Source organism: Lepidochelys kempii, chromosome 2 (genome assembly GCF_965140285.1).
Source record: "Lepidochelys kempii isolate rLepKem1 chromosome 2, rLepKem1.hap1, whole genome shotgun sequence".
Lineage (NCBI taxonomy): Eukaryota > Metazoa > Chordata > Testudines > Cheloniidae > Lepidochelys > Lepidochelys kempii.
Window position 1 is genome coordinate 37,413,199 of NC_136381.1, and position 22,479 is coordinate 37,435,677.

Consider the following 22,479-nt stretch of genomic DNA (forward strand, 5'->3'; position numbering starts at 1 on the left):
GGGCACCGCGCCGCAACCCCACCCCCCCACCGCTTCTCCCAGGAGCACGTGGTCTCCACGTACTTCACGTCCGACGTACTCGCGCTTTACAGACTAGCTGGCCCAATCCGCTACGACCTTACAGACACACTGCCGATGGGCCTCCCAGGCGCCAGTAAGCGCGCGCCTTGCATCGCGGTCGGTCAGTCAGCGCCCCGCCCAGCCCGGCGCGGCGCAGCGCAAGGAGGAGGGGAGGGAGAAAGGAGAAGGGGCCGCTGGAAGTTAAGATGGCGGTGCGTGTGTGAGTGCGGCGCGGAGCGAGTCTCTTCCTGACGCTGCCGTCTCGGGTCCCCGCACCCCGCTCCGCGTCGCGTCGCTGCGGTGAGGGAAGGACTCTGCCTGCGGGTGCGAGCGCCCCCGCCGCCCCGGGGGAGACGCCGAGCCCCCCCACCCCATTGTGTGCCTGGCCTCTGCCTGCCTCTGGGGGGGGGGAGCGCAACATGACATCGATCCACTTCGTGGTGCACCCGCTGCCGGGCACCGAGGACCAGCTTAATGACCGGTGAGGGGAGGCCCATGTGGCTGAGGGGGACGCAAGGCGGAGAGGGGAGGGGCGCGGCCCGGCCCCCGTGTGTGAGGGGAGGGGCTGGGCCCATGTGTCTGGCGGCCGGAGCGCGGCGTGTGGCGGGGCTCTGGGAAGGGGAGGAAGCCTCGCCGTGTGGGTGTCCGCGGGGTCGGTGAAGAGTTACACTGGACACCGGGCAGAGAAGCGGGTTATCAGAGGGGTGGGTCAACTCTCTCTCCCCCTGCCCCCTCTCTGCGGGGACGGTGAGGGGAGGCGCCTAGCTGCACGGTTTAAAACATGGTCATTTCCTTATAGTCCCCGGACACCGCAGACTCTGGGTGCTGGGAGATCGTGACCTCTGCGAGTGAGTGTCTCGCTCCCTTCCCCGCCTCTCTCCGCCCAGCTTTCACTGGTCAGGGGACACCGGGGTTGTACCAGGCTCCCCATCTGAGAAGTGGGTTATCATTACTCCTGAGCTGAGGCTGAGGAGGAGCAAAAAATTGTCCATATAAATCAACGATGAATTGACAGACGATGCGGTTGGGAGGTAGGGGGTGAAAATGATAGAACATACACAAGGACGGGGAGGGAAGTATAAAGTGGGATAAATATAAATGTCTGTACTGGGTTTTAGGCTTTTATTTTGAAAAGGGCTGTTCTGTAAAGTGCTGACTGTGGTAGCTCAGGCAAGGGAGAGAGACATGGAAACACATTGCATCTTTGAGTGTGGTGTTTGGAAACTTTACAATTGTATTTTAGAATACGGTGAGAAAAATGCAAGTTATGAAGAAACTAAAACAGGCCTGGGGAAGAAAGGAAACCTTTTATTTAAATGTCAAGAGGTGTGAGACATCTTAGAATTCTCTGTTGTCTTCTTCTAATCCTTATTAATAGAGTTTTCTGCAGCTAGTAAATTTCACAAATATAAATTCTTAATAGGATCTGAATTGATAAATTCTCAGCTTATATTAATTCCCTGTCAAATTGTTTGTGGTTAATAATAGAGAAGTCCTAGATTTAGTTATAGGGTGGAAATCCAAGTAATCTTCTTTCTTATCAGGCTGTATGGGCCTTTGGTTATGGACTTCCGTCCTTTGCTGCCTCCCAGGTTTGAGCATAGATCTAGGCTGCTTCCATGATCATGTCTCACTGAGTAATTTGGAGTAGGAAAAGAGAGAGTGCTGAAATGCCTCCATTAAACAACATTTGAGATTCAGGGGGCTTAATGTTTACAGTGAGCAAAGTAAGTCATTTTAAGGATCATATTTCACCCAAACTGCTTCATCTTTGACCTTAAACAGAGAGGAGAGATTTGTAGTGATAAAAGGGGGCCCTGACCTGAAGCTTGTCAGTTGGGTGTAACTTTTTTGGAGTGACCCGGTGACACATCTTACAGGACACTTGTTTGTCATGTGCTTCCCAAAAGAGGCGGCATAACTACTGCTGGGAGATTGACCTCCTTCACAGTAATGCGTTCTTGTATGGCATGCAGTTGCTTCCTGCAGGAGAAGGTGAGCACTGATACAATGCTGGGATATTTCCATTTTTTCATCTAACTTCTGGTATATGAAGATTTTTTGATCTTGAAAGAGCCAGCATGTTTTTAAAAAATATGACGAGACTGTTATTCAGCATGTAATTACGCACATTGCTCCAAGTGTATTGAAGGAATGCTCCAGGTTTTGCTTTAACACATCACCTGTCTTGTTTATTGGCTGAGCTTGTGAAGGCTAACCTGCATTTCTCTGTTTCTCAGTAATGCAGTAAGTTTTGAACACCACTTTTGATCAATTCCAAAATAACAAGAAAAGTGCTAGGGGTCAGTTGCCGGAATTCTAGTGATTTGGGGGAAAATTGGAAAAATGAGAGGGGAAAAATGGCAGATATATGGCGTCTCAGCTATCCAATTAAAAAAGCACCTCTGCAATTATTTATATATCAAACAGGTTGATGACACCCATTAATGCCTTCCAGCATAACAATATACCTGGCTCATCTCTGTGTGTCCTCCCAGCAGAGTTTAACATCTTAATACATTGAATGACTTTTTCCTCCCAGACAAGGAAAAATAACAGTGGGGGGAATAGGAGTGTGAGCACAGCCCCTGGGGGTAGGGTGAATGGGGGACACTGGAATGGGTAGGGAAAGAGGTGTTAAGTGTAGGGTACCTGCTATGGTGGAAGAGGAAAGCAGATGTGCACAGAGCCCCTCCTATGGGTGGTAGAATGGGGGATTTTGGAATGTGGGCGGACGAATGAGGAGAGCACTCTGGACCCTCTAGTGTGGGGCGATTAGGAGACCCTGGTATGGGGAGAACACAAAACCTCTGACATAGGGGGAAGGAGTAATGGGACGGTACAGAGAACTGACAGCTGGCACGAGGAGAAGATTGGGGAACTCTGGTATGGGAAGATGGAGAATGGGAGGTATACAGACCCCTGGCAGGGAGGAGGTTGAGGGATCCTGGTGTGTTGTAGTGGTAGTATAGGAGGGTACACATAGTCCCAACATGAGGGAGGGGTTGGAGGAAGTTGTGTGGTGCTGCTGAAAGAGATGAATGGCACAAGGGGAGCTTGTGGCCTGGAATGAAGGAATTCAAGAAGCTCCCAGTATGTGCAAATGCAATTACCTTGGTCTACAAGAATTACAAGGTGTGTGCCCCTCAGTTATCTGTACTGAATATGACCCTTCAGTCCTTCTGGCACTTCCTAAATTTATTTTACCACAGCACCAGCACCTTAAGACTTTTTTATTTAGTACAGGAAGCTTCAAAAAAATGTGGTAATTAATACATAGAAAAAAAGCTGTAAAAGTGCTATTAAGTAGTGACTTCTGTTGAATCAAGTGTCTTCTTGATCGGAGCAGAAAATTGTAAGTATCCTCTTCACAAACATAATTTTACTAGAAATGTGGTAAATGTGTATGAGAACTTGTAACACTGAATTCAAAGGGGTTCATAAATAGGGTTTGTGTGGTGGGTGTTATTCAGGAAATGCCAATTCATTTTTGTTTATAGCAGTACTACTTATCGCTGTAATGTGACAATATAACGGGGCCTAGATAGCTTTATACTTGTGATTTCACATAAATATGCATTTAGAAATTCCTGTTGAGCTGTAAGATGCTTTTCCACATCTTTTTTCCATTTTATAGAGTTTGCTTTTCTTTTTCTAGACTTGCTATTCTTTCTACCATGAATACTGTCAGCAGGCAAAGTCACTTTTCTCCATCCCCACTGCAGCTTTTAATTGCTTCTCGATCTGATTTTTGTGAGCAGAATTCCATTTTGACAGCCCACTGTAATACTCTGTGCAAAAAAACCCTACATTAAGTTGGTCTCCTGAAATCATAAATGGATGAGTATCAAGTGTTTAAATTTAATATTTGGGATATATTTCCTGTTGAACCATGAGGAATTTACACATGTAACTCTCCTGTGAATCAAGATATTGGATGGTCTCAGAACTTAAAATAAGGCATTTAACCAGTGTAAATTTAGAGCAGCAGACATAATGTATGAAGGAGGCAAAGTCAATTAAAAGAGCACTGTTTTCTGAAAATGTTTTACCTCCTATTGTTACAAGTAACACCTGAAATTTGAGGAAAAATCTTTTCACTTTGTGAATTTGACTGCAGTTAGCATATAGTTTGCACTAATTTCCCCCAACATAATTAGTCTCCTCTTTATCTGAGTAGGCATTTCACCCAATAACAGGGGAAAGGAAAGAAATGATTTTAAAGAAATGATTGTAGAACCCACAAAATTGGGAAGGGGACTTTGATTTTTAATTTTTTTTTTTTAAATAACTGGAGTCCACCTTGATGGTGTCCCTTAGTACTGTCTCATAGAAGTTGAAGTATTGTTAAATTAACTTATTCAAGGTATTCAGTAGTTGTCTAGAAGCTGTTTATTCTGGAGAAAACAAAGTACAAGATGGTGTTTAAAAGGAAGGCAATATGTGGGGCTTGTATTAGGATTCATTTTTTGAAATGATTAACTGATTTGCTCATCTTTCTTTAGGATGAATTGAACTAATGAAGTTTTTCCAGAGCAGTAGTGTATTTGTTAGAAAAATAGGTGACTTGGAGATTTTCCCCAAACAATTTCTCCTCTGCAGACCAAATAGAATAAATTTAAATTCAAGATGCAGTCTGCAACTTGATGATCTAGAAATTTTCTTTCTGCAGAGTACAGGTGACACAATAGTTTATGGCTTTAATTTTTAAAACAGAAGTGCCTAGCTACTGAGACAGTTGGCAGTAAAGATATTAATATACTTGGGGTATCCCTTTGCTTTGTAGCGTTTTAATGTGTCCGGGGCTGGACACCATGGATGCAGTGTGTACCTCCATGGAGTATAGCTCCACAGGCGCTCCTTCGCTGATGCAGAAAGGGTATCTGGGGAGAGGCAGGGAACTGGTGGGTCCATGACCTCTAATTAGCCTTTTACCCATTGTAACTTTCTTGTGTAGACAAGACTTTAGTTACAAGTCAGTTGTGTTGGGATTTTCTTTGAAGGACTTAGTCTCTTAAATGCATATGGGATTAAAACTTAATCCAGAAGTTTTAATGGGAATGACATGTCTGCCTCCTGTAATAAGTTACGATAAAACATCGAGGGTCTACTGTATTTAAAAGATATGAACACCAGAGTTACGGATTTACCAGTCTACCAGACACCCTGTGAAACCTGAAGTCCTCAATGAGGCAGCAGTGCAGACCAAAAAAAGCAAATAATGTACTGTGTTGGGGCTGCAGCCGCAGGGTGTGTGTTTGGGGTCAGGGCTACAGGCAGAGGTGGGGCTTGTGGCTTCTGACCATTGGGAGCAGTGGGGCTCAGGGCTGTAGACCAGGGTGGAGTGTTGGGGCTTGGGGCTTTTGCCCCACGGATCTGCTCCCGGTTTCAGTGTGGGGTTGAGGGGACCAATGCCAGGGATGGATTCTGTGTGTCGGTGGGGGTGTGGGTGTGGGGCACGTGCTGGGGATCGGCGCTTCAGCCCTGCAGCTCCTCTCCTGGTTTTAGCGGGGGGTGGGGGTGGAGGGTGCTGGGGATTGGGGCTTTAGCTACAAGGGGAGTGCTGGTTTCAGCCCCAGCGCTCTCCCCCCACCCCCGCCCATAGCTAACACCCGAAACTGGGAGCAGAAGGCTGAAGCCCTGATCCTGCCGCCCTCTGCGGGGCTGAAACCAGAATGGAGCTGCGGAGCTGAAGCCTCAAGCTCCAGCGCTCTCCCCCCCCGATCTAAAGCAGTGATGCTCCAGTGGCCCCCCCCACACACACCCCGATCTAAAGCCTGGGAGTCCTGGCGGCCCCTAGAGTCAGGAGCTGCAGCCCGAACTCCTCCGCTGAAGTCCGTAACATCTTGTTCAGAGTTGCAGACCATTTCAGAGTTACGGACAACCTCCATTCCCGAGGTAACTCTTAGGTTTTACTGTATCTATTTATTGTCTTGAGGAAAGTATCAGTATCTGAAAAGCTTAGTCTTAGAACAATCCCCTCCTTTGAAAAAACAAATTAGAAATTTATGTTTAAAACTCCTCATAATGCTGCTGTTAGAAGATCAAGGATATTGATTTCTTAGACTGCTGTATGTTGTGAAAGCTAACCAATACGGTGGGATGACGTGGGATGGTAAACTTTTATTTACAATACTTCATACACATTTTTAGGTATTGGCCATTGATTGTAGCTTATGTTTCTAGGCAGTAAACAATAAAACTCGTATGCCCCTGTCTGTAACAGACCCAAGTTTGTATGCAATTGATTATATAAGGATTAATTTAATACTAATAATCACTTTCTGGAAACAGAGCTATCTTTGCATACCTGTAGAATTTTTTTCCTTTACCAGTCTTTGTTGCCAAAATCCACCATTTTATCCCAGAAGGTTTAACAGTACTTAATTATAAACAACTGCATAATAGAACTATTTTTTGAAGATGAGATAAAAATTGTTGAAATGCTGTAATGGTTTGTACACCTCTTTCCCAATATAATGCTGTCTTCGGGAGCCAAAAAATCTTACCGTGTTATAGGTGAAACCGCGTTATATCGAACTTGCTTTGATCCACCAGAGTGTGCAGCCCCCCCGCACTCCTCCCCCCTGGAGCGCTGCTTTACTGCGTTATAGCCAAATTCATGTTCTGTTGGGTCACATTATATCGGGGTAGAAGGAATTCTCGAGTTCTTTCATAGGGTAAACTGTGTTTTAATAGAGATATTCCTGTCAATCATCTCCTCATCCATTCATGATTACACAAAGTCTCTGGCAACTACAGCAATTTCTGACTTAGAAAATATTCAGTATATTTGTAGTTCTCCCTAATGCAATTTAGGAGGTGGAGACAAGAAGCCATATGACCACCAGCTCTTCAGACTGCTAATGGTCTGCAGGCAGCAGTATGCAAACCTTTGTACTATAAAGACTTTTCTGTACCAGTTGAGATCTTTGGTCTGTGTAGCACAGTATCCTGTCTATGATAGTGGTCAAACAGTACCAGATACTCCAGAAGAAAGTTACAAGAATCTCTATAATGTAAAATTGTGGAATAGCCTGCCAATAGGAGACGTTTTGTCCAAACTCCAAGCTGCTAGTGCTGTGGTTTTCAACATTTTTTCATTTGTGGATCCCTAAAAAATGTTGAATGAGGTGCCGGACCTCTTCGGAAATCTTAAACATAGTCTGCGGACCCCCTAGAGGTCCAGGGACCACAGGTAGAAAGCAATTGTTGACTTATGCACTGATGAATTAGGGCTTATGTTGTTTTTGTTTTTTTTATTTTAAGGGTAAGTCATGTAGCAAGTTCACCAACTTCTCGGTTTTAGCTGCTATTGGCTATATTCTTGACAGAGTCCACTGTAGTTAAAATACTCAGAAAGCTCTGTCTGCACTTTCTTTAGTTCTGTAGTCGCAAAATTTACTATGTAAAGGACTTTTATAGAAGCTCAGGGCTTTTCCATACTTACATTTTATAGCGCTCTAACTTGCTGGCTCAGGAGAATGAATAATCACCCCCCTGAGCGCAGCAAGAGCATAGTGTGGACAGCATAGTGTGGACAGCACTGCTCCCAGCGCTCGGAGCTATTCCCCTCGTGGAGGTGGGTTACCAGTGCATGACCACACTCTCGCTTCTAAGCGCTGCCGTGGGAGTGCTCCAGCGGCAGCACTTTGAAGTTTCTAGTGTAGACATAGCGTCAGACTGCAAAAATAAATACATTTTTTAATTGACACTTGTCCATGGACAACTTGGTTCTCTAGTTCAGTTGTCAAATAAGTATGGTTGATGCAACTTTTCTGCAGTCATGTTAGCACTTGGGTTGTTAAAGATTTTTTTTAAAGTGAAATTGCATTGTATGCATACTTTGTGTACTTTCCTCAAGGACAAACTTCTAATCTGATGTTCATATACAAACTGTGAATTCTTTTTCTGAGTGGCATCTCAAACCTGAGATTGAAAATGGGAATGAAGGGTTTGGGGGAGAAGGCCTATTCTTAAATGTCAGTAGTAATAGGCTCTGCTCAACCACTGCACCCCAAACTTGATTTCGAGGACAGCAAATGCATAATTGGCTATGCATACACTTCCTAAAGTGTGGTCTAAGGTGCAAGTAGCTGAGCAGAGCCAGCGGAAGAGTTTATCTGGGTAGCAGGCTGGTCACACACATTCTCCAATCCCTTGTCCTCCTTCCCCTCCATCCTCCAGTTTTAGGATTGCCTTTGGGATCAGATTTTGTGTTTACTAGTCTTGCTAGATTAGCCCAATGGTTTGAGATTATATTGGCCACATCTTGAGGATAGATACGTAAATCAGAAAAATACTCAGATTTTGATCATATACAAAAGTAGGATTTTTGTGACTAGTACAGATATTTTTGCAATGTTTTAATTCATTGTAAAACTTAACCTATAACCAACTAATCACGTATACTAATGTGGTTAGTTTCAGCATACTAAGTATATTGTCATACGTTAAAATAATTCCTGATGACAGTTGCTTTAGTTGCCATGCTGAATGAATTTGTAATATGATAAATTTGGTGCCATAAATCCACAAGTTAGGCTTTAAGACAGATTTTGTGTGTGATCATATGTTCTTAGTAACTAGAAAGACTATTTAGAGGGATAGAGTAGATACAAAAATGAAAGAAATTTTTACATAAATGTAAATTATACATTGCTTCACCCAAACAGTATACCTAAATACTACAGTTTTCCAGTGTGTTGCAGCTATACTTATTTTTACAATTATGACTTTGTAATTATAATATTGTCTTAAATGTGGGGCATGTGTATTATATATATCACAGATGGGGGTTCAGGGTAACTGACAGAATGCTCATCTTTTATAGTGGTTGCACTCTTAGCATCCTCGGTAGTTAAGTTTGCAAAACATTCCTGTTATAGCCTATTCTTATCACCGCACCACATATCAGCTCTACAGCCTCCTTGCCCCTTAGAATGGTTTAAATTGCACAGAATATTTTAAAAAACCATGTCAGAGACTCCATGAAGTCTCTCTTGCAGGAGACTTCTTACATGGAAAGCAATCAGGCTGAGAATCTCAAAGAGATTTACCCCATGGACTTTAGTGGAAGTTAGTCTAAATACTGGTGAGGATCTGGGTGTCATATACTACAGTGGTGGGCAGTAGAATAAAACTTAGGTAGGTAGAATGAATAGATTGGGGGACTGTCTGGGGACAAGAAAATGGAAGTTGAGGCAACAAACAACTTAGGCAAAGACGGCCTTTTAACAAGTTTAAGAAGTGTGCAGTTCAAATTGTACATGTATCTGCATTGTGTCTAACCTGGAGCAATACCCCTCTCAAATGAAGTCTGTGGTCATTAAGCAATTTTGAAATAATTCATTAAAGCAATGGCTCACCTGCATACCAAGTATCCACTCTTTCCCCCCGCCATCCTTTTTTTGGCAGAACCTTTTAAGTTGGAGAAATATTTTACCTGCACCATCCCACTGATTCAGAAGACAGATAACAGGATTTTGTTGCACAAAAAACCTACTTTCTGAGATAAAACATAGAAAATTTCTGAAAGTTGTGAATATGTGAGAAGCACCTCTATTCATAATGATTGTTTTAAACTGGTCATTTGTAAGCTTATTCAAGAGCATAGATAAATAAATATGTAGTTGGCTTTATCACTATTCATGCATTTTGAATTGTAAGACAACTAGGTCCTGTATGTGGCAGGATGATGTCTGTTACATGTTTGAAATGCTGATCTATAAAGACACAATCAAAAAGTGGGAAAGGAGATGCAAGATACAAGCGTAGTGCTCAGGATGGTGATTAACTATTCCAAAACAAAATCAGGATCTGAAGGATTGTTTATTTAATCTTGAAGTTTTCCTCATTTTTGCTTCTTTGAGTGGCTTCTATGTGAAAACCACAGGTTGTAGAACCTAAACCACATAGGATATGACATTCACCTTCAAAAGAAGTGACACTAAAGATTTGTAACACAGTTTGAAAAATGTTGCTGAAGAGCTAAATCTGTTTACTCAAAGTCCATACTACAAATGTACCTCCAACCCATCTGAGATTCAAACATAGCACTTGTTGGGGAAGTTGTGAGGCTTATTAAGATGTAGTTCCTCAATCCTGCTGACCAGCCCCATCTTTTGTATCCTCCATCGGTGGCTAATGTTTACTAAGGTCCTGATGCTGCAGTTGGATGTACATAAGTTCAATAAACTGCCTGTGTGGGAATCTAATTGCAGAGCAGAACTTAAATATGGAGTTTGCCTTTACCATGCCTGTTGAGAAACATAAGTCTTTTAGCAAAGCAGAACTGTCTCAGTTCTGCATTTCATTCTGTTGCTGCTGGTCCCCGTTTGCCCAGGGAACTTTCCTACTGATGAATGAGAGAGTGCTCTCCCCCCAGCCCTTCTCCTGCCAAGTCTTGATAATTAAATCTTAAGACAGGACAGGCTGTACATCTTAGGTGTGTTGGGGCTTGAGGAGAAATGCTTCAAATGCAAACAGTTTGTGCATTTATCAACACTACTACACAATTAATCTTATTGCAGTTACAAAATGGGCCTTTGATTAAGATAATGGTATATTTTGCATGCATTGTCTTTCTCTGTACTTATTAGTTTGATAGATGTGGATTGGGACAAGATTGTTACCCAAAAACCCCCACCAAAACTATGTTGTAAAATGGCTCCTAAGGATTTCTTTGTAGATTTAAAAATAATTGAGGAAATTAATTACGTTAGTTTGTTCGTTTTTCCAGGTTTTTGGTTCAGGCTCTCCCCATGCCCTATTGCTCCAGCTCCCTTCTCCTGACAGAAATGATCTTTCCAAAGTGTCTTCTGCCCCTCCTCTTCCAGTTGGTTTTCTCATTTCATTTTGTATTTTTCAAAAACATTTTACATTGGGAATAGGTTAATGCTCCCAAATGCCTTTTTATTTATTTATTTTTTTAAAGGCTGGTCAAACTGTAGGAGGAGTGCAGTGAGAACCTGCAACTGCAAGTTTTAAAAGACAACTGCAATGAATTAGTTGTAATACCATACATAGATAAAATGGTTTTACTAAAGAATACCAGTTACAAAGGGAGTTTTCAAAATGTTTTGCTGTTTTTAATACCTCTTTGCTGAGTCACCAGAAGCAATTGATCACTGCTGTTTTACTGTTTTACTGCTGTGTGACGTTCAGTTTTGCTGATTTAGTTTGTGACAATAGAATTGTAACTTAGCAGATGGAAGCATGAAGGTGGGAGACTTTCATAATTTCTCAGTTTATCTTTTAATATAAAATATTGTGTAGAAAAACACACATGCACAAGCTGTTTGCTGCTCTTTACTCAAAGCAGCCAGTACTAGCCACAGCCGAAGATGTGGGTAATTTAGGTCCATTATTACTGTATTCCAGTAGTGCTTTAATGTAAAACAGACTTCTTCGTCACTTCCCAGGACACGAGCCTTGGCAGCCTCCCTTCCAAATGGGAATCAGCAGTAATAGCCAGGAGGATCCTGCATTGCCTCTTAACATCATTCACTCTGCTCAAACTTAGACTCTGGATTTCTTTTTTCATGTGCTGTATTGCTAGTAGTTGTTAGTCTCTTCACCTTGAACCTCTCCTGCTGCAGCATTTCTTCATCTGCCTAATCTAATTCTCCCTGCTTATTATTTTGCTTGCCATCTTCTCTCTTCCCCCTCAGTTTCCCTTGCACTTTATCCACTCCTGCTTCAACAGTTCTTTCCGATCCCACCTCCTTCCCCCCCACTAGCCTGTGGAATGAAACACATTTTTCCTATCCAGCTGGAATGGAACTCTCTCAAAATATCCTTAAACCTAAAAGGAGGATATAACATTATATATATATATATATATATATATATAATAAAAAATCATCAGAGTGATGATAGGTCCAAGTCTTTGTTCAGTTTTTATATATATAAAAACTTACAAGACTTATGCTTGTCATTGCCCTGATTACTTATATGCTATATATCCCTTTCACACACATTTTATATCTCTTGTCTTTTTGTAAGTTTGTAAGTTCTTTGAGACCAAAGTTGTCTTTCTGTATGTTTCTCCAAACTTAGTGCAATGAGGCCCTGCTGCTGGTTGGGAGTGATCAGACTAAACAAATAATTTAATTGGATTTTAGTATTAAACTTCACCCCCTTGCAGTTTGACACTACGTAATATGTACAAATAAGTGTCTGTGTTGCACTAAATTTTCTAATAACTTATCTTAATACAATCATCAAAATGCTTAGCCACCTTCATGCATTTACCTGAGTGGCACTTCTTTGGTCACAAGCTATTGGCCTGATTCAGCCACCATTAAAGTCAATGAGTCTTGCTATTTATTTAGGTAAGAGGACGATCTGGCCCCATAACAAACAGGTAAAATGAAGATTTCCTACAAATTATTTAAAAATTGTTCAATTTTTACAACTAGATTAAAATTTTAAATCACCCTTCATAGGTGACATGCAAAATTATCTTCTCTATTTTGTGTAAAGTTCCTGAAAACTTAACCCCCACCTCAAAGAAGACCCCAAAACCTGCTGCTTGTTCTTTTGAAATACCAAAAATATCAAGTCTCTGCTTCCCGGATTTTGCTGCACTCATAGATCTGAAATATGGATTACGAGCTTTCTCATCCTGTAATATTAAGGGGTTGAAGATGTCAAATCTTTGACACTTTTCTCTAGTGTTTCTTAACTGTTATCCAAACACATGTTTTAAACATTTCAAATAATAATAGCTTCCCCTCTCAGATTTCATTTATATTGTGTCCGATTTCTTATTCATAGCAATTGCCTGTAGAGTCTTCCAGGTTAAAGAGGGTAGACAAAAATCTGAATTTCTAATGGAAAAAAAATTACCTCCCCCCAAATTTCAGGCTTTCTTTATACTGCATAAAGAAGCAAAGTGTGGGGACCTTTTCTTCCACCCTGGCCTTTCTTGGTCACCTTTTAAAAAGTACTTTAAAGAAAAAATTGTGTTTGCTTTTATTCAGTGGTATAATGGCAGAAGGTTGGTTTGTTTTTTTTTTTGTTTTTTTTTTTTAGAGGCTCCCTCTTGTTACTTCCTACTGGACACATAGTGGTCCATCTCATTTGTATATTTTTTTTCCTTTGGATTACTTATATAGCATTTCATAGGCTTTGCTGTCAGGACTGTTTCACCCACTTCTGAAATGTGCCCATCTGTAGGATAGAACTCTGGAGCTATTTAACAGTACATAGAAATGTTGCAAAGAATTTTAAGGTATCCAATACCGTATTTTGTTACGGTGGGAAAATAGGCAGCCAGAATGTAATGTGATCAGAACAGTCCCACTCCTGCAAAAAGTTATTGTTCCCAGGAGTGACCAGTACCTCAGTTTTTAATATCTGCTGAAAAACTGCACCACTGTGCAGGGCCAGTGATTCAGTCAAAGCAGGTTGAGACAGCTTATATCTGCCAAGATTGCTACCCTAAACAGTGTGGCTTCAGGCACAATATGAAGCAAGAGCTATATAGTGTGATGCTTAATGAGTTTCTCAGCATAAAACCAGAAGGCTGGATAGACTGTGGGGGAAGCACCTGGAAATGTTGTGGCTGCTGTACTGGTAGATGAAGAGGGGAAATAATCAGTTTTTGGGAAATGCAGGCAAAGTAGTACAGTGACCTATTCATCCTAGAGGCTGACTGGCTTTTCAGTTTTGAGTCATTCAGCCTGAAATCCCACTTCTGATAAAAGTATGGCTGCTTGTTTTTGTGGCCCAGCACTGTCTCCTAAACAATTTTCCCCTCTGTTTCCCTCCTAAAACAAGGTTGCAATATCTGCTGATACATAAAACGGAAAATGATTTTTGTTATTTAAACATTCTGTATTTAGATGATGCAGTTTTACCATTAGCAATTGAAAGAGATTTTAGTTATACAATCAAGGCACTATGTAGCCTGTAGCTTCCCAAATGCACATTATGCAACAAGTCTCCCTCATTCCTGCAGCATAACAATACTGGCTGTTGTATTTTGGCTGCATTTTAAAGCAAATTAAAAATGTGAGACTTACTGAATTATTTTCAAATGTAATATTGCAGTTAGAACAATGGTCCGTAGGTTTAATTTGATAAATTTAACTTTGGACTGTTCTTACATTGATCATCTATGTGCTGCTGTGTTTTGTATTCACAATTGTATTATTGTATTTGTAAGTTAGGAAGACTAGAGGCTTTTGCACCTGCTTTTGGTGTTGAGAAAGTGGAGCTGAGGTGGTTAATTTTGGATTTGGAGGATTTTGCTCATCTGAAAAGTAGAACTGACTTTTCGTCCTATACTATTTCAGAATGTACCTTTTAAGATAATATTGTTGGACTGGATTATGGTTGTGTATTGACCTATATATCTGATCCAGAAGAGGATGTGATGTCTCCCATTTAATGATTGTGAGTGTGTATAGGCTGCTGTTCTGTCTCCCTAGCCTTGGAATGATTGAATGCCATGCCCAGGGTCTGGTCAGTCCCTTTTTTTAGGCACCATTTATTCATTGCACTGACAATCTTTAGCAAACACCAAAAGTAAAACAGTTCAGCATAAATCCAATAGCTGCCTTTCCCCTGACCCAGGGGCTTTCTTTCCAGAGCTTCGCTACTCCTGGCAGCACTTTCCGAGTTCTCCTATAGAGCATCTGCATGGCAGTTCACCTTCTCCAGGGCCTGCCCCTGGAACTAGCCTGCTTTCTGTGGGTCCCCCTTCTCAGGGCTTGTCTGCGCTACCACGCCGGGTCAATCTAGGATACGCAACTTCAGCTACGTGAATAGAGTAGCTGAAGTCGATGTACTTGGATCTACTTACCGCGGTGTCTTCACTGTGGTAAGTTGACAGCTGAGATTCTCCCGTCGACTCCGCTTGTGCTTCTCGTTTTGGTGGAGTACCGGAGTTGACGGGAGAGCGCTCAGCGGTTGATTTATCATGTCTATACTAGACATGATAAATCGATCCACCTCTGGATCGATTGCTGCCAGCCGATCCGGCGGGTAGTGTAGACAAGCCCTGAGAGTGAGCTCTTTCAACCTTTATAGGAATCAGATGCTCATCAGGCAGTTACCTGACCCATTCCTAGCTTGGTCTGATGATCCCTTCTCTGCCAGGCCCAATCATCTATTCTAAAAGAACTGTGCCTCAGAACTGTACAGGCTTACTTCAGGCTCCCCAGCCCCTAAAGGGGAATACCACCTCGTTATAGAGTGCCTGTGAAAAGCCAACCAAATGTGTCAAAACCACCACGCTTGCAGGACCAGTCCTCTCAAGATCATCTTCTAGCTTGAAGAATGTGATCTGCAAATCCACTGCCCTCTCGCTGTTTAAAAACCCAAGTTGCAGTGGGGGAGGTTTAGGTTGGATATTAGGAAAAACTTTTTCACTAGGAGGGTGGTGAAACACTGGAATGCGTTACCTAGGGAGGTGGTAGAATCTCCTTCCTTAGAGGTTTTTAAGGTCAGGCTTGACAAAGCCCTGGCTGGGATGATTTAATTGGGGATTGGTCCTGCTTTGAGCAGGGGGTTGGGCTAGATGACCTCCTGAGGTCCCTTCCAACCCTGATATTCTGTGATTCTATGGATACACACTTATGCTGTAGGCTAGAAGAAAGTAGCTGAACAAATCATTTGCTAATTTATCGGGGGGGTGGAAACCTCTCCGTTTGCATATACCCTATGCTATGCACTAGGCTTTGCTGAGTATCCACATTGCCTTACTGATGTTACCTTTGTCTGTTCTTGCTCATACCTTTCATCAAGGTGTTTTGTTACCCTCCTTATTGCATCATGTCCTAAAGTAGTTTGTAAGTTTCACAAGATATGGGTTTTAGTACATTTTGGAATTATGTTAAAATAATCCATAAACATGCCCTCGCCTACCAAAGACTTAGGTGTGGATGTGAAAAAATTGGATATGTTGCATAATTCCCTATTACTGGAACTTCAAAGTGTATCTGCAGGTGGCTCCTGGCTTCTGAGGTTTCTCTCACACATTTAGCTCCAGGCCACCAGGCTCCATATGTCACAAGTACACCGCTTGACATTCAGACTGCTGGGGATAGCTGTAGTCCTCAGTAACTTATTCAATTCTTTGCACCCATGTCACCTCCAGAAAGTGGGGGGAGACTTGAAAATCTGGTCCTTCCCTGAACCAGTATCTTGTTTCCCTGTGGCACTATAGCACACTCATAATTGAAAACTGCATGTGTACACTATTGGAGGAGATCTTGAAAAGCCTGCTTTTCCCTAAACCAGTTGCCACTGTGTTCTTGTTACTAACAGCACTCTACTACTGAGGCTCACTGACTACTGTGAAGGAAGGGATGCCATCTGATGGAATAAGGTTTTATATTGACTATAGATCTGTAAAGATTGTTTTATTTAGTGTAGTATGTTCGGATGTTGATCTAAGTGATAATCTTATCTATTTTCCCTTTTGGGAAATAATTTCTGTGCTGTGTGCTAAAGAAAAGGTGGAGTCAGAAAGTTAAATAGTCTGTCAAATATACCACATAAGTACCTGTGCAGTTCTAAAAGTCTCCATTATGTTCAGGGACCAACTTTATGCCTTGTGTTTTTTGACTTCAGTGTGGGTTGAACCAAGGATGAATTTGGTTCAAGGTGCTGTCACTTTCATAAGCCCTCTTCCTGGATTGTTCTCTTTGAGCAGGGATATCAAACATACAACCCACATAATGTATTTATTGGCCTACATGACATTCATATTCTCTATCATCTAAGCTTTCATTTACCCCCCCCTCCCCCAGTCTCTATCCCTACTATCTACAGAGAGAACCTTCCAAATGTGAACTAAGTACAACTGATGCTTTGATGTTGGCCTAATTTTGCGGCTAGCTTGAAGCCATGACTTAAAGGTGTGAGCTGCTTCCCCCTTCCCGTAAGTTCATATTCATTCATATTAAAGCCCAGTAGTGACACTTCAGGTTTTTTTCAGAGTGCTTAGTATTTTATATGTTCAAAGCACAGCTCCTGTTGACCTAAGTTGCAACTGTGAGTGCTCAGCACTTCTGCAAATCTGGCCCCAGGTGTCTCATGTTGGGCATCTAGAAAATGAGGAGTGCACAGTTAGTGATCCCCCATGAAAAGTTTGGGTTAAGTGTGAGTGACTTGGCCAGAGTCACATAGGAACTCTGTAGCGGGGGCAGGGTTAGAATCCAGTTCTACAGTGTGATGTTCAAATTCCTTAACAGTGAGGCAGTCCTATTTCCTCCTGCTGTCTCTTGCCTCATTCGCTACCCACCTTCAAACTTCTGCAACGAGTGAGGCAGGGGGTCCTACAGAAACAGTGTCATTCACTACACAACTCTGATTCATTCCCAAAGTGTTGTCCATACTGTGCACTAAACGAGGCAGGGGTCCTGGGGAAAATAAGTATGTGATCATATGCTTAAAGGTTATATATATCATGATGCCTATGCACAAGGAGGTTGAATTAAGGTTACATGGGCAACCTTAATTTTGGGATTTCCTAACTTTCAAACAATTGGCTTAGCAATCTTAACATTCTTTTAATGTTAGGTTTTTAAATATAATTTCCTAGCTTTTTTATATGTTAACATTTAAAAAAAAAACACCGTCATATGGAACAATAGTGATCCTAGGTCATCAGCAGGTTTGGGATCTTAAGATCCCCAGTACAGTCCTCTATCTCTTCTTGATCATATGGTGTAAGTGGTAGTGGTAGAGGCCATGTGGACTTCTACTAGAGGGGGATAGAGGCACGTACTTTGCTGGTGGGTATCACAGCTATTTGCTGATGTCAGAGGAATGTTGAGACTTGGTAAGAATTGATTCAATTCCAGGTTCCAGAGGTGACTGTTTTGTAGTATTTATAGACCCATGTGCCCACAGCCTGTCTGCCTCTTCTGTGCAACCTATCTACCTCTTGACTATGTGTCCTCCCTGCTTCTAGCCAACCAATCCATCCTGTCTCTTGCTCCGATCTCCTGTTCCATTTTGCACCCTTTTTTGTGTCCCAACACCCTCCCCTCTGCATCTGTACAACCTCTTTACCCGCCTCCTTTCCTGCTCTGCTCTTCTCCATCCAATAGATTCTATACACTCTCCTTCCACCACCTTCCAAATTCCTCACCTCTCTGCATTCCAATCAGACTGTTTCTCTTGTGTTCCAATTTCTAGCATCCAAGCAGAATGGAAGAAAAGGAGAAACAGTCTTCCTGCTCTCAGTGCCATTTTCTGAAACCACAGCAGCCTAGAATAGCAATTGTAGGGAATGTCCTGCTTTGTCCCTGCAGTCCCTGCTGGATTGGAGCACGCTTAGTTCAAATGGACTCCTCAGAATTTTCATAAGAACATAAGCATGGCCATGATTCATCTAGCCCAGTATCTTGTCTTTCAACAGTGGTCAATACCAGTTGCTTGAGAGGGATTGAACAATGCGGGCAATCGTAGAATGATCCATCCCTGGACATCCACACTTTTAGCTTCTGGCAATTAGAGGCTAGGGACACCCAGGGCGTAGAGTTGCATCCCTGACCATCTTGGCTAATAGTCATTGATGGACCTAACTTCCAGAAACTTACCTCATTCTTTTTTGAACCCACTTATACTTTTGGCCTTCATAACATCCCCTGGCAATGAGTTTTACAGGTTGACTGTGTGTTGTGTGAAGAAGTTCTTCCTTTTGTTTGTTTTAAACCTGCTGCCTATTAATTTCATTGAGTGATTCCTGGTTCTTGTTTTATGTGAAGGAGTAAATAACACTTCCTTATTCAGAAAAGGAGTACTTGTGGCACCTTAGAGACTAACCAGTTTATTTGAGCATGAGCTTTCGTGAGCTACGCGAAAGTGAGCTGTAGCTCGCAAAAACTCATGCTCAAATAAATTGGTTAGTCTCTAAGGTGCCACAAGTACTCCTTTTCTTTTTGCGAATACAGACTAACACGGCTGCTACTCTGAAACTTCCTTATTCACTTTCTCCCCACCAGTCACAATTTCGTAGACTCTATCATATCCCCTCTTTGTCATCTCTATTCCCAGCTGAACAGTCTATTTTTTCCATCTCTACTCATATGGAAACTGTTCCATATCTTTGATCATTTTTGTTGCTCTTCTCTGTACCTTTTGTAATTCTAGTATATTGTTTTTGTGGTGGGGTGACCGGAATTTCATGTAGTATTGGGCGTCCCATGGATTTACATAGTGGAATAATGATTTTTTTTTTTTTTAAATCTACCCCTTAATTAATGCTTCCTAACTTTCTGTTGGCTTATTTGACTTCTGCTGTACATTGAGCCAATGATTTCAGGCAACTATCCACAATGACTCCAAGATCTTTCTTGAGTGGTAACAGCTAAATTAGACCCCATCATTTTGTATGTATAGTTGGGGTTATGATTTCCAATGTGCAGTACTTTGCATTTACCAACATTGAATTTCATCTACCATTTTGTTGCCCAGTCACCTAGTTTTGTGAGGTCCCTTTGTGACTCTTCACAGTCTGCTTTGGACTTAACTAGCTGGAGTAATTTTGTATCACCTGCAGATTTTGCCACCTGTTTACCCCTTTTTCCAGATCATTTATGAATGTTGAATAGCGCTGGTCACATTGCAGATCCTTGGGGGAAACCACTATTTACCTTTCTCCTTTCTGAAAACTGACCATTTATTCCTACCCTTTGTTTTCTGTCTTTTTAAACAGTTACCGATCCATGGGAGGGCCTTCCCTCTTATCCCAAGACTTCTTAGTTTGCTTAAGACCTTTTGGTAAGGGACCTTGTCAAAGGGTATATCTACACTATGAAATTAGGTCAAATTTATAGAAGTCGATTTTTAGAAAGAGATTTTATACAGTCGATTGTGTCCCCCGCCACTAAGCGCATTAAGTCTGCAGAGTGCGTCCACAGTACCGAGGCTAGCATCGACTTTTGGAGCGTTGCACTGTGGGTAGTTATCCCACAGTTCCTGCAGTCTCCGCCACCCATTGGAATTCTAGGTTAAGCTCCCAATGCTTGATGGGGCAAAAACATTGTTGTGGGTAGTTTTGGGTACTTGTCAGTTGCCCCTCCCTCCGTGAAAGCAATGGCAGACAATGGTTTCGCGCCTTTTTTCTGTGCGGGCGCCATATTTCTTTCATCAGACGGTGCAGTAGGACTGCTAATCGTCGTCATTGAATCACCGCTTCCGCTGCCACTCTGCTCTCCTGCTATTGTCTCGGTAGCGAATTTCTCCATGTTGTCTATCATGGGCTCCTGCTCCCATGAATTCTCCTGCTCCCATGAATTCACCTTGCAGGTCATCAGCCACCACTTCCGCTGCCACTCTGCTCTCCTGGTGGTCTCGCAGGGCTGCTTCCGTTGCAGCTCTGCTCGTCTGCTCTTGTCTTGCCATAACACGGCAAGCATGCAGCCCACTCAGCTGTGGTGTCCTGGCAGCAGACAGTGCAGTAGGTCTGCAAACCATCATCATTGAATCACTGCTTCCGCTGCCACTCTGCTCTCCTGCAGACGCCATACCACGGCAAGCATGGAGCCCGCTCAGATCACTGCGGTAGTTATGAGCATTGTAAACACTTTGCGCATGATCATGCAGTATATGCGAACCATAACCTGCAAAAGCAGGTGAGGAGGCGATGGCAGCGTGGTGTCAAGAATGATGAGGTCATGGACACAGACTTCTCTCAAAGCATGGGCCCCGGCAGTTTGGCCATCCTGGTGGCAATGGGGCAGGCTCATGCCATGGAACGCCGATTCTGGGCCCCTGAAACAAGCACAGTGTGGTGGGACCGCATAGTGTTGCAGGTCTGGGATGATTCCCAGTGACTCCAAAACTTCCGCATGCGTAAGGGCACTTTCATGGAACTTTGTGACTTGCTTTCCCCTGCCCTGAAGTGCAAGAATACCAAGATGAGAGCAGCCCTCACAGTTCATAAGCAAGTGGCGATAGCCCTGTGGAAGCTTGCAATGCCAGACAGCTACTGGTCAGTCGGGAATCAATTTGGAGTGGACAAATCTACTGTGTGGGCTGCTGTGATTGAAGTAGCTAACGCAATCACTGTGCTGCTGCTATCCAGGGTAGTGACTCTGGGAAATGTGCAGGTCATAGTGGATGGCTTTGCTGCAATGGGATTCCCTAACTGCGGTGGGGCGATAGACGAAACACATATCCCTATCTTGGGACCGGACCACCAAGGCAGCGAGTACATAAACCGAAAGGGGTACTTTTCAGTGGTGCTGCAAACACTGGTGGATCACAAGGGTCATTTCACCAACATCAACGTGGGATGGCCGGGAAAGGTACATGACGCTCGCATCGTCCGGAACTCTGGTCTGTATGAACAGCTGCAGCAAGGGACTTACTTTCCAGACCAGAAAATAACCGTTGCGGATGTTGAAATGCCTATAGCTATCCTTGGGGACTCAGCCTACCCCTTAATGCCATGACTCATGAAGCCGTACACAGGCAGCCTGGACAGTAGTCAGGAGCTGTTCAACTACAGGCTGAGCAAGTGCAGAATGGTGGTAGAATGTGCATTTGGACGTTTAAAAGCACGCTGGCGCAGTTTACTGACTCGGTTAGACTTCAGTGAAATCAATATTCCCATTGTTGTTACGGCTTGCTGTATGCTCCACAGAATCTCAGAAAGTAAGGGGGAGACATTTGTGGCAGGGTGGGAAGTTGAGGCAAATCTCCTGGCCGCTGATTACGCGCAGCCAGACACCAGGGCGGTTAGAAAAGCACAGGAGGGTGCGGTGCACATCAGAGAAGCTTTGAAAACCAGTTTCATGGCTGACCAGGCTACGGTGTGACAGTTCTATTTGTTTCTCCTTGATGAAAACCTGCCCCCTTGGTTCACTCTACTTCCCTTTAAGCCAACCGCCCTCCCGTCCCCCCTTCAATCACCGCTTGCAGAGGCAATAGTCGTTGTTTCAAATTCATGCATTGTTTATTAATTCATCACACAAATAGGGGGATAACTGCCAAGGTAGCCTGGGAGGGGTGGGGAAGGAGGGAAGCAGCAGGTGGGGTGGGAGAGGAGAGGAGGACAAGGCCACACTGCACTTCAAAACTTATTGAATGCCAGCCTTCTGTTGCTTGGACGGTCCTCTGGGGTGGAGCGATTGGGTACCTGGAGCGCCCCCCCCCCGCCCCTCGCGTTCTTGGGCATCTGGGTGAGGAAGCTATGGAACTTGGGGAGGAGAGTGGTTGATTACACAGGGGCTGCAGTGGCGGTCTGTGCCTTTCCTGCACTGCAACCATACGCCAGAGCATATCAGTTGATCCTCCAATAGCCTCAGCATTGCATCCTGCCTCCTTTCCTCATGCTGCTGCCACTTCTTCTGTTGCTCCAGCCATCTATCCTCTTGCGCGTCCCTCCTGTCCTTGCGTTCGTTTTGTGCTTTCCTGGACTCTGACAATGTCTACCTCCACGTATTCTACTGG

The 22,479-nt window shown here is 43.2% G+C and overlaps 1 protein-coding gene across 1 annotated transcript in view; it reads left to right on the top strand.

Moving 5' to 3' along the window:
* The first annotated feature begins 220 nt into the window (after positions 1-220).
* The window catches only part of UBR5 (ubiquitin protein ligase E3 component n-recognin 5), a 140,877-nt gene continuing 118,618 nt past the window's right edge, over positions 221-22,479 (top strand). The window contains exon 1 of the mRNA XM_073330413.1: positions 221-541. Within this exon, the coding sequence (XP_073186514.1) occupies positions 480-541 (62 nt within the window). The 5' untranslated portion in view covers positions 221-479. The remainder of the gene's footprint in view (positions 542-22,479) is intronic.